Below are 16,027 nucleotides of genomic sequence, written 5' to 3'. Positions count from 1 at the left end.
GTATGTATGAGGATGCTTTTTGCTTCAGGAAATAAGGGAGCAGCTAAAAGTAGCTTTTAAAAATAAAGCATTTATTTACTCAAATATAGAAAAAGGTTGGCTAATTCAGGGATGATAGCTGTTCCATTAAAATCCAGTGCTTGCTTTCTTTTCTTTGCCTTTAGTGTTTGGACATTTCCCCTTCTAATTACTAAAGAGCTGATGTAGTGCCCAGCATTGTGTGCAGGTATGTCAACATCTTGTAAAGAAAAGGGACATGTTTTCCCAAACATCATTTTTATTAGTGAGGGGAAGATTTCCTGGGTATCTCCCAAATACACTTGCCTTTCAGACCCCATTGACAAGGATTGAGGTACATGCCCCTGCTTAACTAGTCCTGGCCAGGGAATAAGACAGGATGTACTCTTTGAAGCTGGGGATGGAGTTATCCCAGGCATATGTAGGCCAGAAGATGAAACGGAAGTGGCTGTTGAATACTCTTCTGCCAAAGAATATCTTCATTCAATTAAAAATTGATTACTAAGTGCCTAGGGCTGGAGATAAAGTGAACAAAAACACAGACAAAAATTCTTGCCCTATGCCCTACTAAACTTACATTCTAGTAAATGGAGACAGATAGTAAACAAATGGGGTGTTGATGGTGATAAGTGTTATGGAGAAAAATAAATAAAAGCAAAAAAGAGGCCTCTAGAATTGGGGGTAGGCTTGAATTTTTGTAATTTTTAAAGAGGGTGCTTAGGGAAGGGCCTCACTGTCATACAACATAGAAAAAAGACTTGATGGAAATGAAGTTGAAGGCTATGATGTATTTCTAGGAATGGAACTGTTGGTTAAAGAATAAGTTGTCCAAAGGGCTATTTTTTTTTCCCCAAACACTGTTGAATAATCCATCTTCCACCAGTGATTTCAAATGCCACCTTTATCTTAGACGGAAGTCCTGTGTGTGTTTGGTTCTGTTTGATTTATCTTCCTAATGCGTGTACCATTACCAAACTAGGTAATTACGGTGGCTTTATCATGCATTTTAATATCATAGTAATAGCCCCTCCCCAGTCCCTTCTATTTCACATTTTTCTTGCCTTATTCATTTAATGGATCAGCTTCCCATCAGCTTTTCTAGTTCCCCTACATTAAATTTATAGAATAGTTTAGGTAGTATTGAATCTCCTTAGACAAAAATGGGATGTATCTTTCCATTGATTCAATTCTTTATGCTTTTCCAATGCAAAACATTTTCTTTGTAGAGATCCTGCACTTATTTTGTTGGTTTTATCTCTCATGGTTTGTGTATGTGTGAATGATATTATAAATAGGAGTTTTTCTTCCCTTATTGAATTGTTGTTACAGATACGTACATATAAAAATGATCACTTCTTTTTGTATACCAATTTTTAACCATTTATTTTACAGCATTATCTTAGTGTTTTCAGTAGTTTCTCCATTGATTCTTGTACATTTTCCTGATGTAAATACCCATCTACAAATAGTTTTGCTGCTGCTTTTTTCATTTTTAGGCATTTATTTTTGTGTCCAAGGGCATTAATAGTTACTTCCAGAAAATGTTTTTAAAAAATAGTGGACATGTTTTAAAAATAGTGGCCATTTTTGTCTTGTTTCTGACTTTAATGAAAATGTTTTTGATTTCGGTTAAATATGTTGCTTTTGGCTCGAGACTGTTCTTTTGGCTTGAGATACATATATTGTTTAATCCTAAAGAACTTAAAAAGCAGGAATCAGTTTTATCAAGATCTATGGAGATGGTCATATTGTTTATCTTCATTGGTATATTAAATTAATAGTTATTTTCTAATATATTCCCACCTTTGCATTTCTGGATTTAGGATAGTCATCTCTTTTTTTTTGAGCATTTTTTTTTATTTATTAAAAAAAATTAACTAACACAACATTTAGAAATCATTCCATTCTACATATGCAATCAGTGATTCTTAATATCATCACATAGGATAGTTTTCTTTTAATGCTTTGCTAGGTTCTATTTACAAAAATACTTCATAAAAATGATTATCATTACTATTGAAAAATGATAATTGGTCTGTACCTGACTTTTTAAAAATAAAGTATTAATTTTGTCATATTTTGGTATGAGTGATATGCTGACTTTGTAAAACATAACTTGAAAGTTTTTGCTCTATGCTTTGGGATGGTTTAAATAACACTGGGGTTATCTGTTCTTTGAAAGTTTGGTAGAAATTTCCTGTGAAACCATGTAAGCCTATGTTTTCAAACTACCTTTGGCAGTTTTCTCACTTTCTTCCAGGGTCACTGGTCTGTTTGTATTAGACATGTTTAGTCTTAAAGCGCCTGTCAGTCTAAATACAAATAAGCAAAAGCAAGACTCTGGCAGTACTGTGTAGTAGAAAGAGTTTGGGCTTTGAGGTCTGACCTGTGTGCCAGGCAGTGGAAGCACAAAGATAAATGAGAAAATGTGTTTCTAGTCTTAAGATATGTATAGTAGACTATAGATGATAGATATAAATAGGACAGTGTAATAGGAACTATGACCCAGTATGTGGGTTAAGAGAAGAAAAGATCTGTGAATCACTAGGGGAGTTAGGTAGGGTTTCATATGGGAGGTGACTTTGAATTGGACCGAGTCTGTAGTTGATGGAGTGTTTTGCCATGCAGAGGGGTGCAGCATATGCCAAAGCATGAAGGTATAAGCAAGAAAAGGTTAGGGTAGAGCAAGTTTAGTGTGGCCCAAGGAAATGATGCAAAAGAGGCATTTGTCCTCTTTTGTTGCTCAGTTGTGGTTTCTCTAAGCCCAGTTCTGCAAGGAAAGTCATTATGCTTTCTACTACATGGGACATGACAGTCACGGGTAAAAATCTCCGTGACAATGAAGAGCATGGTATCCGGGGATGAGTCTGGCCCTGGCACTGTGGGATCAATAACGTCCTCTGTAACAAAAGGGGGGTCGGCAGAAGTGTAATAAAATAAGGCGTCAGTGGCCAAGAGAGATCAGATAGAGTCAAGAGACTTATCTTGGAGGCTACTCTTTATGCAAGCTTCAGTTAGGTAGTGCTAATTGCCACGATTTGCTAAACCCCAACCAACATCATTCCTGCTGACTCTTGAGAATACCTAAGGCTTGAACTGAGACTCTATAAAAGTTTAATGTTCTAAGTTTGCTTTTCTGGAACCTGTGATTCCCAGAGGATTCCTAGGTCAGATAATCCTGAAACCCAGAGGGACCAGCCTCTCCAAGATTATTGGTTGATTACATCCTCCTGTTCTTTAGTGTTGACACTCCTTCTCAACATGAAAAGTTGAAATGGACATTATCTAAAGATCCCTATAGATTGGGAGTCTGATAAGAGGAGAAGGAGGAGGTATAACAGAGAAAATAGGGTTGTACAAACGAGTATGACTGCTGAACCAATATATTAATATTCCTTCTAGTCTCCAGTGTTTTGGAGTAGCTAGAAGGCAAAATCTGAGATGATGGAATGGTAGCCCATGACACACTCTGCGATCTGTTCTGTAACCACTTTTGAAGTATGCTTTGAAAATTGTTTTTTTCTTTCTTTGCTTTGAATGCATATTTTACAATTAAAAAAATTACAAAAAGAGGTGTTTGTATAATAGTTTAGTGCTCAGTAAATATTGTTGGCTGGGTGGATAAGTAAGAGTAAATATATGTACGTCAGTTGTTTTTATTCCGTGGGGGCCTAGAACTTCTTTCTTTGGGAAAGTGTATTCCAAATTTCAGCTTAAAAATCAGTCTTTGAAAAACACTTTGAAAAACAGTCCTTGCATACATTGGGAAAATCTTATTCTGAATCAGATATTAGTTTATCATAGGAATTTTGTCTCCTGGTTAGTTATACAAAGAACAGTATATTTTCAGCTCTGGAGTTAAGTACCAAAATATAATGAGTCCCATAAATGAAAAGTAAATGATCTAATTCAGTACTTCTGTTCACCTAGATGGAGTTAGTGCTCCCCACCCCCTTTTTCTTTTGAGATCTGGTTCAGAAATTCCCTGTTACCCAAACTATTGGTCCCAAAGTGGGGGACAATTCATATAGAGATATGGGAAGAAAATGTTAGCATCTCTATTTTTAAATTATTTTATGCCATTTAAAATTTTATATTTTTGTGTATAAGACACATCTACACATGCACATGCTTATATACAGGCATGTCTCAGAGGCATTGTGAGTTTGGTTCCATACTACCACAATAAAGCAAATATCACAATAAAGTGAATCCCATGAATTTTTTTGTTTCCTAGTACATATAAAAGTTATGTTCACACTATACTGTAGTCTGTTAAGTGCACAATAACATTATATCTAAAGAAACCTTAATTAAAATGTGATACAGAGACATGAAGTAAGCACACACTACTGGAAAAATGATGCCAATAGACTTGTTTGATGCAGGGTTGCTGCTCACCTTAAATTTGCAAAAAAACACAAAATTTCTGTGAAGCACAATAAAGTGAAGTATAATAAAACAAGTATGCCTGTATGCACAAACATAACACACATAAATATACATACAGACATGTACATACATGCGCATGTTCACACTCTGTACAAATATGGATGCACACAAATGTACACGATCCGTACATATACACATACATGTGTACACTCACAAAATGAGGTTACATGTTTCCTCTTTCCCCACTTTCCATTTTTTCCTGGCATGTGTGATGAGTAAAGTCTCATCACCGACGTCTAGCTATCAGTGCAAAAAGCTTTCTAAGAGGTAGTAAAGTGTTTTTCAATTCTGAGTTTAAAAAACAAGAACAAACTTCATTTAATAGCAGTTTAAAAGAAACACTAATGAAATTAACATATTAGGTTGTAATTTATGTTTAATGATGAATGCGCACTGTGGGTACTTTAAATAGTTTTTTTTTTTTACACTTTCAAAGAACATTCTATCATGTTTTCTTGGTGCAATGGTAATGAATTCTATGAACATCCTTTTCATTGTAGTAGTAGTCCCTACTACAGGGATTGTAGTCAGCCCCTTCTCTGATATTTCTCTCCTAAATTGACTCAAAATGAGTATCACAAAGATATTGTACAGTGCGTTACAGGCTTCTTCCTCTGGTGCTGTTCTTTGGCAAACACTGACATCTAGAGTCTGTTGTGGCTTATTTTTTTCCTGAGATTTTCTGTTTAACCTTCAGTCAAGATCTGCTCTGGATTTTCTGTTGTTTAGCTATTACATTCTCTTCTGTATTCTGTTATATTTTCACCCTTTGTGATTAGTAGTATGAATAAGTTATTTTGCTTAACTCTGGCAGGGAGATGTGAATTACATTGTTGCCCCATTGCGGTATCAAAGGAAATAGTGTTCATTACCAGGTGCTTTTTTTTGTACATGGGCAGGCACCGGGAATCGAACCCAGGTCCTCTGGCATGGCAGGCAAGCATTCTGGCCTGCTGAGCCACCATGGCCCACCCACCAGGTACTTTTCAAGATGATTTTATCTAACTCAAATTTTGATGCTCAAATCTTCCCTCCCACACTCCCTCCCTCCTTCTCACTCAACTGAAGTTGAGTTGAGTCAATTGTCCCGTCACTCCCACAGGCCATAAAGACAGTTAGTTCTTCTGGTAAAGATTAAAACGTTTGGTGTGATTTTAAATCATCTTTAGGACAAGCAGTCATCACACACCTCGTGTTGAATGAAGCAGACATTGGATGTATATTATAAAAATTGAAGTTTTGAAATATTAGGCTGCTTAGAGTTTCTCTAGAAAATTAGGAAAAATATTTTTCAGTTGCATTTTGCTGGGTATTAGTATTTTTGGTAATTACTATTAGTTATAATCTTCTTATATTCTGGCATCCTTCTTTGCAGCTAGTCATCCTTTTCCATTTTCCTTTAGTTGATTTTGAAAAGTATTGATTGGACTGCCATAAATTCTGGAGTTGCGTTTGCAGTGACTTAATTGAAAATTCAAATGTTTCTATGGTCTTGCAAGGTTGGGAAGTGCTCTTCTGTTTTCATAAGTGTTGTGGTCTTTCTCCTGCAATAATGAAGACAAACCGTGTTATGATTATCTAACCATATGTTGCCATGTTCCAAGCCGCATGTAAACACCCATGCCATCTTGCATTCTGGGTCCAGTAATCTGAAAGGTCAGGTTGCTATTTTTCCTTTATTTCCAGTAGAATGTAGAAACTGAATAATAATTTTCTTGCTTAGATGTCATTGTCAAAACCTTGGCTTAGAACCTTGCAGTTGCATATCCATGTCTGTCTTCAGGCCACTTACCTTTGCCTCTTTGCCACAAAGGATGCCCAAGCCTCAAAATGGAAACAGTGTGAATAGACATAACTATTCAGAGTGGTGTCTTATATAATTAGACCATCTTCTTTATGTATCTCTGTTTACAATGAAGGGTGAAATGGCTACTTGGACAATTTCCTGGGTGGAAATTGTTAAAAGTTGGACTGAGAGGAAAAAAGCAATGCCTTATAGCAGAATCCTGTGCCATTTGCCTTTGTGGCTACTGTTCAAGAGAAAAATACTAGAATAAGTTCATTATTTTATGTATATTTTAATTTAATTCTGAGCAGTGTGATCAAGCATAATGGAAACCAGGTGTCTGCTCTAACTCTTTTACAGCATCTAGTTTGAAAGACTAGTTTATATAGGACTTGAAAGAAACACCGTGAAAATTATAATAATGCATTTATGCAAACGTTCCTGCATATTTTGTTAACTTTTCACCTTAAAGGTTTTTCATTTTAAAAACAACAACAGATACTTGGCTTGTCTTCCTATCATCCCAACCCTAAACACCAAATAGTTATTTTCTGTTTTCTTTAGCTGGATCTTTTCTAATGTGACTTTATTTCTGCCTTACCAGAAACAAGTGATTTTTTTTCTATGTAATTTCATCTGCAGATGTTTTTAACATCTACCAATGCCTACTACTGCATGCAAGACACTGTACAAACTAGCTTATTTTTTTTTTTTGCATGGGCAGGCATCGAGCTGTACAAAGTAGCTTTTAATTCACAAAATTAATTTACACATCTATGTTGAAAACACTGCTTGTGTCCAGTGTGTTTTTGAAAATGTCATTGTCACTTATAATCCCAGCCTGGCTGCTACTTAATATTGGATCAGATGTTCCTTGTTATATATTTATTAAAACAGGTTCTATGTAAAAATGTGTTCATATAAGTCTTCTTTCGGACTCTTAAAAGGAAACATGATTATTGACAGCCAGTTTTGCTTCTTAGTTTTTAGTCAAACTTGTTTTCTATCCGCATTACATCTCTTTGTTATTTTATACTTACAGGTTGTTGGTTTGTTTGCATGTGTCTCTTATGGTATAATTCTTGAGCAATATCCTGAAAAATTCGCCGAGCACTCTTCTTCTGTAGATAAAAATGAGAAGAAATTCTCTCTTAGGACTAGAAGCACTGACAGTTGCACATTATCAGAGCTTTTTTTTTTCTCTTCTATAGTCTCAGAAAGTACACTCCTCTCCCCACAATACACCCCCACAGTTAACTCTTTGTGTTTTTTTTAAGTACATCAAGTAGAATTTATTGTTGAGTACTGTCAAATTTAAATCATAGTTTACCACTTGAGAGTTATTGTTCCTCAATGATAGGAAACATTACTATCTGTGATTGAGAGTTGCCATGATGTTCTCTGGGTGTTAAAATATTTTGCATTTCCAACCAACCACAAATAACAAAAAAATATTTTATAGGCATTGGTCTGTACCTTTTGTGAATCTTCTGTTTCTTTGTTTCCTAGAGTGTTCCGTTTTGACTGCTAAGTAAACGAAAATCTTATAAGAACATTTTAAGCACTCAAAACATTTATGGTAGATATCTTGTACCATAATAAGATTAGACTGACTTAATATTTAAATAATATACAGTGAGAGTTAATAATTTTCATGTCATTCCTGAGATGCTTTTAATCCATTAATAAAATAATAAATTAACAACTTGAACTGATTTTTTGTGTGTGCATGGGCAGGCACTGGGAATCAAACCCGGGTCTCAGGCACAGCAGGTGAGAATTCTACCAACTGATCCACCGTCGCACTGCCCTTGAACTGATTTTGATTGTATGATTTAATAGTATTGTAATATAGCAAATACATACCCCCTCATATAGAATATGCAGAGCCAGAAGATACTCTTTCTTTATAACTTTTGGCCTCTGGATATCTTAAGTCAGCTTCTAATCTCTTTATCAGTCCTCTTTTTGCTGTTAAAAACTATTCTTAGGGCCCTAATAAATAATAGTAATCTCCCCTTGCCCCCAGCAGAAAGAGTCCATATAAGGTGACTATATAGAAAGGTCTCTTATCCCCATATTACTGAACTTTAAAGAGAAAACACTGTCAATCATGTGCTCAGGTTTATAATAATTTCAGTGATAAAAATTTATGCTTTCTTCTACAGACCTCTTCTGCAGGTAGTGTTCCCTGCATGTGCAAAGAAAGATGTTAATTAGATGAGCTATCCAGGAGGGTCACATCTCATGGAGAGATGGAAATTATTTCCTTATGCTAATATTCAAGGCTTTAGGGACATCCAGTGCAAGGAAATTGGACTTACTTTGGAGAGAACTATGAAGACCACGCACATGCCAGTAAGGTAGATAGAGAGCAGCAACACAAGAGCGATCAGGAAACTCTGCAGCTCCTTGCTGAGAAGCTTAATTTCTTCATTAATCACAAAAATAGAAAGAGCCAGTCACCATTGAAACATGTTCTTGCAAACGCATGTATAAAGTACAGTTGAAACTTCATGTCAGAGGAGAAACATAAGCTTACTCTGCTTGGCTATTCATATAAAAATTTATTCAAAAGACACCTAAATATATGGTAGTTAAAGTCAGTTCATTAGCTCTTTAAATGTATTATCCAAAAAATGTTACTTGTTTTTAAAAATAATTTTTAAAAATCCAGTTAATCATCTGTCATAATACTAAGATTCACTGTTAACTGTATATAGCAGTTAGAAAAACATTTTCAGACAGTTTGTTCAAGAGCATTTAAAATTTCTTTCGGTAGATATATGGTATATAAGTGTACAAGTATATAAGTGTATAAATATGTAAGTATATAACACCAAGAGGCTATTTATTGAATTACAATCCATTCATGTGTATTTGTTAACAAGATGCTGACATTTATAAGCTTAGAATGGTTCAGTTTACTCTGTATTGTGGAACAGTGCAGTCTGTAGAAGAACTGAGAAGGCCTACATCAAGGGTCTCAGTGCTTGCTGTACACTTAAAAGGCATGCAGTGTTACAGGTCCATAGTCCTTTTTTTTAATAATAAAGTTCTGGAGATAAGAGTTATTGAGTCCATTTACACATTCTGAATTTCTCTCTCCTTGTGGAAATTGTCCTCTGTCTGGGTAGGGATAAGTAACCAGCCATATCTTCAAGTATCTGATTATTTGAAGTATAAAATACAGTAGATTTGTAATTATTGTCCAAATAATCTGTACTTTTTAAACTAAATATCTCATAGATGCTTATGCTGTGGACACAGTTTTATACAATAGACATTTTTATGTTGTGAATCAAATTAGCTCTATAAAACTTTAAAAAAAGTTTCAAAAAAAGGCGGGAAATTACCATGTCTGTCTTATCAATACTTTCATTTCTACGTATAAAGTAGAATCCCTCTTTATATAAGCTTACAGTTTTGAGACCTTCATTCTTTATAAGCCATATTTTTCTAGCTGAATTTTTTTTATAGAAGACTAATACAGCAAGACATAACAGATCTCCAAAGTTGTGATTTGTTCTGATATCAGTAGCAAATATTAAAGTGCTTGTTAGGTACAATTAAAAGTACTTTGTGTCTGTTAACTCATAACTTAACAGTTTTCCTGAGAGGAAACTAAGGTTAAATGGCATTTGAACGTCAACAGCCTATAATTATAACACCCCTAGTAATTAAAAGCAGGGACTTTATATAGGACTCTCTCATATTCCCAAGTTCTGCTTTAAAACTGAAGGGTGGAATTTAATTTTGAGTTCATGCTTTGATGATCTCAGTGCTCCTCAGGCCAGAGTCCTATTAAGGGATGAGAACCCCCCAAAATGTGACAAGTTACTGCCCTGCTTATCCTTCCCCAAGAATCTACAGAGCCTTTTCTTTGAACTTTCTTAATCTCAGACTACTCAAGGGAATGAGTTGAGAATATGACTGATAGGGCTTGGCTAGAATTGTCCCTTCCAGAGAGCCTTTCAAGATCCTCACTTAAGAAAGGAAATGGTCATGAGTTTTAGCAAATCCCGGGAAACCAGAATGACACTGACCCCTTTTGGATTCCTACTATCCAGGCAGAGTTGGAAGGGTCAGATATCTTCCAATGGCTTTTCCCCAAATTTGTGTTTATTCTCTGGAATATCTATTTTTTCAGTAACCAGTTCACTGATCACTTAATCTTTTCTGGTGCTTTGTCCTAGAGTGTGAAATCAGACTGGTTCCTGATTACTTATCTAGTTAACCATCACAGGTTTCCCTTTGGGCTTGGTGCATTAATTATACCAAATCACTAATGTACAGAAAGGAACTGCAGAGTTGGTCAACTCTCACTAGTAAATCTGAGCATTGAGGAGAAATAGACCACCTACCACAACACTGACTGTATCTGTGAAGGCAAAAGAGCTGAAGGTGAGGGGTCAGACTAGTTCTTTAATCCAGACCTCATGTAGACTTGTGTTCAGATCATGCCCTTCTATGATGAGATTATTAAATTAGCAAATTTATCTCGTGATTTCGGCAGATAAGTACCATAGTGAATTTAAAGGTCTGAGTATAGTGGGATGTACTGAAATAAAGCTTTAACTGACTGACCTCTTACCACCAACATGGTGCCTTCTCCGGTTTGCTTAGCTTTCCATGTCCCTTCATGTGGAAATGCTATTCCACAGATGTAAATTGCACTATCGTTTAAAGTTACCCTGTTGACAGTGAGGGAAACTTGGTTTTCTGCCAAGGATTCCCTCACTGTGTATTTGTCTGCCTCAGTTCTGCACCCATACAAGCATAGGCTCTCTGGCTCGTGAGCACCAAGGCGAAACCACAGTCTTGTTGGTTGCTCTTCAGGGCAGCTGACTGTGGAGAATGTGCACTCTATGGTGATGGCCTTATGAGTGAAGTCCACTTCTAGGTAACGTGGTTGTGAGACAGAGACCATGCAGGCGCCCACAGCCCCTGTGGGAGGAAGCAGATGAGTGGTATTTAGCTGGCTTTTCACTGCACTTTGCCTGTTTCTTTTTCCTTGCACTTTTGAGGTGAGGAGCCCAGCCATTCCTTTCTTATTTTTTACTTTACTCCCTGCAGAAATAAGAACTGTAAAAACAGACATCAGTGCTCCTCAGTTTTCCTATTGTCCATGTGTCCTAACTTTAACTTATCTTGCAGTGCTGTCTGATTACTAGAAGGCAGCCCACAAGAGGTTCCAGTGGAAGTAGTGTAGACATGAAGAAAGGTGGCTGCAGATCTGGAGTTAGAAGCTTGGGGTCCATGTGTACGCTCTTGCTTCATACAAGGTTTCCTTTGATCTTGTGCAGATCACTGAACCTCTCAGAGCCTGTTTCCTGGTCTGTACGCCTTCCCTCCTGGGAGTGTCATATTCATCGTGGTCATGTGTTATCAGAGCTCCTCATACAAATGTTGCTGCCATTGATAGAGCCTGTGAGCAGTAGGGAGTTTTGCCTTGTGGGGTTGGGATCACTAGGAATTCATGGCAACTCACAATTGTCCCTTTGTGAGCCTGGTGCCCTTTCAGGAAACGTGATAAATGGCAAGATGTACACCTGTGGGATGCAGGCCTCAGTCCGTGGTGACTTGCATTACTGAGCAGGGGTCTAATGAGTTAGCCACACTGTGGCAAAGGAAATTTTATTTCTACCTGGCACTTGTACACTGCTTTGCAGTCCCTTGTGGCTTTTATCTTATTTGATTGACAGTGTTGTGATAAAGAGCACAGCCTTATGTTCCAATCCTGTCTCTGTCAGTTCCTAGCTTTGTGATCTTAACTTTTCTGCATCTCAATTTCCTTATTAGCAAAATGGAGATAATATTACCTTGTGGGGGTAGTGTAAAGTTTACGTGAGATGATGGATAAGGAGTATTTACCTGCTAACCCATAGTAAACAGTGAATAAAAGGTAGTTATTTCTGCTGCTGCTGCTGTCATTACTATTCCCACAGTGCTGCAGGCCTGTTGTAGAAGTTGTCGCAGATGTCCCTCTGCAAGGTGGGAGCAGAGCCGGGACCAGCTGCTACTGTGTGGGGCTGCTTCCCACGTTACAGAGGTTGGGTTCACCACCCTGGCCTTATCTCAGGCCTGTGAAATATATGTATTCATACTCAAATGATTATGAATACATACATCTGAGTGTGTATAACTGCCCTCTACCTTTTTTGGAACAAGGGAGGCCATATATAAAATAGTGGAGGTAGACTGGAATTTATGCAAGTTTTTAAGGTCTGACTTCTGCCTGTTTTTATGTTGCCAAGTGTTTTTATTTGTCTGAATATGTCTTGTAAATACAATTGAAAAGGAAGACTGAAGCTGAAGTTTCCTGCTTGGCCTTTTTTCTTACAACTTTTTTTTTTATTGGTTGTTACCAAAAGCAGAAGTGGAATTAAAATTGAAATCATAGATTTAGAATTAAAATCTATTCTCAGCATGTTTTAATTGTGAGTATTTGTACACTTTAAGATGAGCAGGAAGTATTTTAGTGACCCCACAAATAGAAACCAGATGGGAGGTGAAGTCACCTGTGAAGACCCACAGTCTTCTCATTGCCCTTTTGTCTGCTGGAGGCTCAGCTGAGGGACTTGGATTCACTCCCAGGTCTGATAAACACGACTTCGTGCCTCCTAGCCAGATTCACCTCCAAAGTACAGAGAACCTCTTTTTGCAACATAAAATGCTTATTATAAATTGGAAAAATTGAAATGGAATTGGTCCTGCCAAAACATAACCAAGTTAAACTAGCAGTATTTCAATCACAGTCCTTGTTCTGATAAAGTTTTTAAAAGGGAAGTTGACTTTTAATACTTTCCTTTGAGAGCTAATAAATAGCCTAGTGGATAATAAGTACTTAGAGCTCCAGAGCTTCATTTATTTCTGACTAATGCATGTTCATTCTGATTTCTGCATAGTCCCAGTGTGGGACAAAACCAGCTGTAACTATTTCCTCTGAGAACACAGCCTCGGGGGAAACTGCTTGTTCCCTCCGCTTCAACCAGTAAAGCAACATACTAGCAAAAAACAGAAGTGCGGATAGTATGTTTTGCCACAGCCTACTCCTGTGAAAAATTTCTCTTAACTCATATTCTATTGGATTTTTGTTTTTCACAGTACCTTCTGAGAAGGTTGAAAGCTTATTTCCTTGGTGGAGGAGAAAATATATCATGTAACTATTTGTAAAAACCAAGTTAGAAAATAGAGAACTAAATTTTGATACTTCAGGAATAAAACTCTTTTGGAAAATTTCACACATAATACAGAAGTACCCAGAATAGCACAGCTAACCCCCCGTGCTGTTTCCTGGCTTCAATCCAGCCTCGTTTTGTTTTTCCCATCCTCTCCCCTACTCTCATATTATTTTACCGCAAGTCCCAGTTATCTACGCATCTTTCAGAATTCATCTCTCTCTAAAATTTAAAATATTTCTATTATTTTAAAATAATGTGAATTAAAATAGTTTATGAAAATAATATGTACTTATTAGAAAAGAAAATAGAATATCATTGAAAGTAGAACTAGGGAGTCACCATATGCTCCCACCAAAAATAACCACTAACATTTTATTGTATTTCTTTATGGGTGAGAGGAAATTAATTTTAAGTGTTTGTGAACCCCACCTTTGTGAACAAATCTGAGTTTATTAGAACTATTATGTAGGAAATACTTTTTCTTTTCATAGTATAACGTATACGGGCAGAATTAAAGATATATATGTATTTATGATGGAATTACTATTGTATAGATAATGTGTGTATATCTGTATACATATGTATTCTCTATGGAAGGAGTTATGGCAGGTTTTTAAATGACTTTTAATTTACGGAAACTCAGTTTTTCATAAACATTGTTCTTTGAAAATATTCTGCAAATATTGTTCAGTGCCTACTTTGTGCAGAGTCAGTTTGCTTGTGTGGGAACGAAATTCAATGGCTCCAGCTTATATGATTTTCAGAATATTTCAACCCTTTGTTTGGTGAAGTTCTCTTCTTTAAAGCAGTATATTATAATAGCAGAGAGAATTGTCAAGGTTAAATGAAACTTTCTCAGCTATCCTTTTTTTTTTTTTTTTGGGTGCATGGTCCGGGAATTGAACCTGTGTTTTCTGCATGGAAGGCGAGCATTCTACCACTGAACCACCCGTGCACCTTTCAGCTGTTCTTTTAATACCTTATTTCTCTAGCGAGAAAGCTAACAGCACCATAGACAATTTTGACAATATTATATACATTTAAATTCATCTCTGGGAGCTTAAAATGTAAAGACAGTGGGTAAAAATAGCCATTAATATAAATAAAATATAGGAGGGGAAAAAGAAAGTATCTTACCAGTGTAAAATAGAATCATATTGACTTCCAGACTGAGAACGAACTTGCCTCTCCTCACGGTCTCCATTTCTTATTTCTGTGTGCGTGTGGGGCGGGGGCACGGAGGGGTCAGTGTATTTGAAAAGACTGTTGGCTTTTTTTTTTAGAAAGGAAGAACTGAAGAGAGGAACTCTTATTAAGGAACCAGAATCAGGAACTTTTTGAAATTGTGTAAAGCATGTTTGTAACCCAATTTCACCATTTGAAGTTGAGATTTTAGCTTGCAGCACATTTCTGAATGTTTGTGTGGTATTTTTTTCTTGATTTTACAAATCCTAGGTGTTTAGTAGGTATTAGAGATCATGAGTTACATGTTTTCACATGTAGCATATATTCTGGGGAAGGGGTATTCTCTAACAGCTAGTTAGTATGTTAAATTCCCAGAGCAGCTCAGTTGGTCATCAGCTGGTCCTAGGAAGTTGGGCAGCTGAAGGGAGTGTCTTCGTGATAGAGACAAGAAAAATTAGTGAACACTACATCATAGAACAATGAAGAAATAAATTATGTACCATTAACCAGTATGCCCCAGTTTTGAGTTCTTTAATGTGCTAAAATACAGATGTATCTTCCCCCAAGCCTCCACCCCAGATTTGGAGGCTTCATCAGTCAGATGTTTCTTTGTAAACAACAGGGTGACTCAGGCTGACAAAAGGGAGTTTTATTGAGAGGATTTGAGGTGGTTCACAGGAAGACCGGAGAATCATGTTATGGGGTCCATAGCCAGGAAAAGTGCCCCAGATTATGCTGTAAAGTGGTATGCAGAGCACACTGCTGCCGCTAAGCACCAGCTGCTGTAACATGGACCAGACTGTGTTGTCAGTACCACTCAACTGCTGCTCCAACCAGTTGCTCTCGTTGTCCCTTCCCCTCCCTCAGAGAGAGACCCGTATCTCCTCTTCCCCAGGAGTCATTAGCTCTGTATTCCAGGTCTGGGCAAGTGTGTTTGATGGGCAGAGCTTACCTAGGTCATGTGTGAGGGACTTTGCTGCAAGGAGGCTAGAAAGGCTTCTTCATCAGGCTTGGCTGCCCACTGGACTCGAGTCTGGGAATGCTGCTTACACAGGAGGAGGATTCAGGAGCTGGGCCACTGCAAATAATAAAAAGTCTTTCTACTATAGTGGTTGTGCTCTTGGCAGCTGTTGATTATATATTTTCTGTTTTCTTTCTTTTTTTTTTTGAGAGCAGTGAAGTTTTTATTTTAAACCAATAAATAAATTACATTCAAGAAAAAAAGGTATATATATATATATATCTGAAGTATGATATATTCTTTAAAAAAAGACATTTATCCTGATTTTCTTCATATAGCACCCAAATTTCCAAACTGTTTAGAAAGCATCTCCCAGACCTCATATTTTAAGCCATAAAAATAAGGGCCAAGAAAAAAATAGAAGACAAAATTTACAATTTC

At 36.8% G+C, this 16,027-nt stretch overlaps 2 protein-coding genes across 7 annotated transcripts in view; one reads left to right on the top strand and one right to left on the bottom strand.

Moving 5' to 3' along the window:
- Positions 1–16,027, top strand: part of METTL9 (methyltransferase 9, His-X-His N1(pi)-histidine) — a 45,997-nt gene that overhangs the window by 26,009 nt on the left and 3,961 nt on the right. Inside the window, exon 5 of one of the 5 annotated variants that reach the window (XM_077141567.1) lies at positions 165–4,320. The exons of the other annotated variants lie outside the window; for them this stretch is intronic. Coding sequence (XP_076997682.1) covers positions 165–187 — 23 coding nt within the window. The 3' untranslated portion in view covers positions 188–4,320. Of the gene's footprint in view, positions 1–164; positions 4,321–16,027 lie in introns of those variants that run through there. 5 annotated transcript variants of the gene reach the window in all.
- On the bottom strand, positions 4,331–14,714 carry IGSF6 (immunoglobulin superfamily member 6). Of its 2 annotated transcripts, none has more exons than XM_077141569.1 (6): positions 14,578–14,714; positions 10,844–11,203; positions 8,581–8,687; positions 7,733–7,780; positions 7,297–7,377; positions 4,331–6,014 (listed from the first exon to the last, which is right to left on the bottom strand). In XM_077141569.1, the coding sequence occupies exons 1-6, from the start codon at positions 14,642–14,644 to the stop codon at positions 5,955–5,957; spliced, it is 723 nt and encodes a 240-aa protein (XP_076997684.1). In that variant the 5' UTR covers positions 14,645–14,714; the 3' UTR covers positions 4,331–5,954. The 2 variants fall into 2 exon arrangements, with proteins under 2 accessions (XP_076997684.1, XP_076997683.1); XM_077141568.1 differs by having other exon boundaries at positions 7,733–7,783; positions 14,578–14,712.

Source organism: Tamandua tetradactyla, chromosome 23 (genome assembly GCF_023851605.1).
Source record: "Tamandua tetradactyla isolate mTamTet1 chromosome 23, mTamTet1.pri, whole genome shotgun sequence".
Taxonomy (NCBI): domain Eukaryota; kingdom Metazoa; phylum Chordata; class Mammalia; order Pilosa; family Myrmecophagidae; genus Tamandua; species Tamandua tetradactyla.
This window is presented reverse-complemented; position numbering and strand designations above follow the sequence as displayed.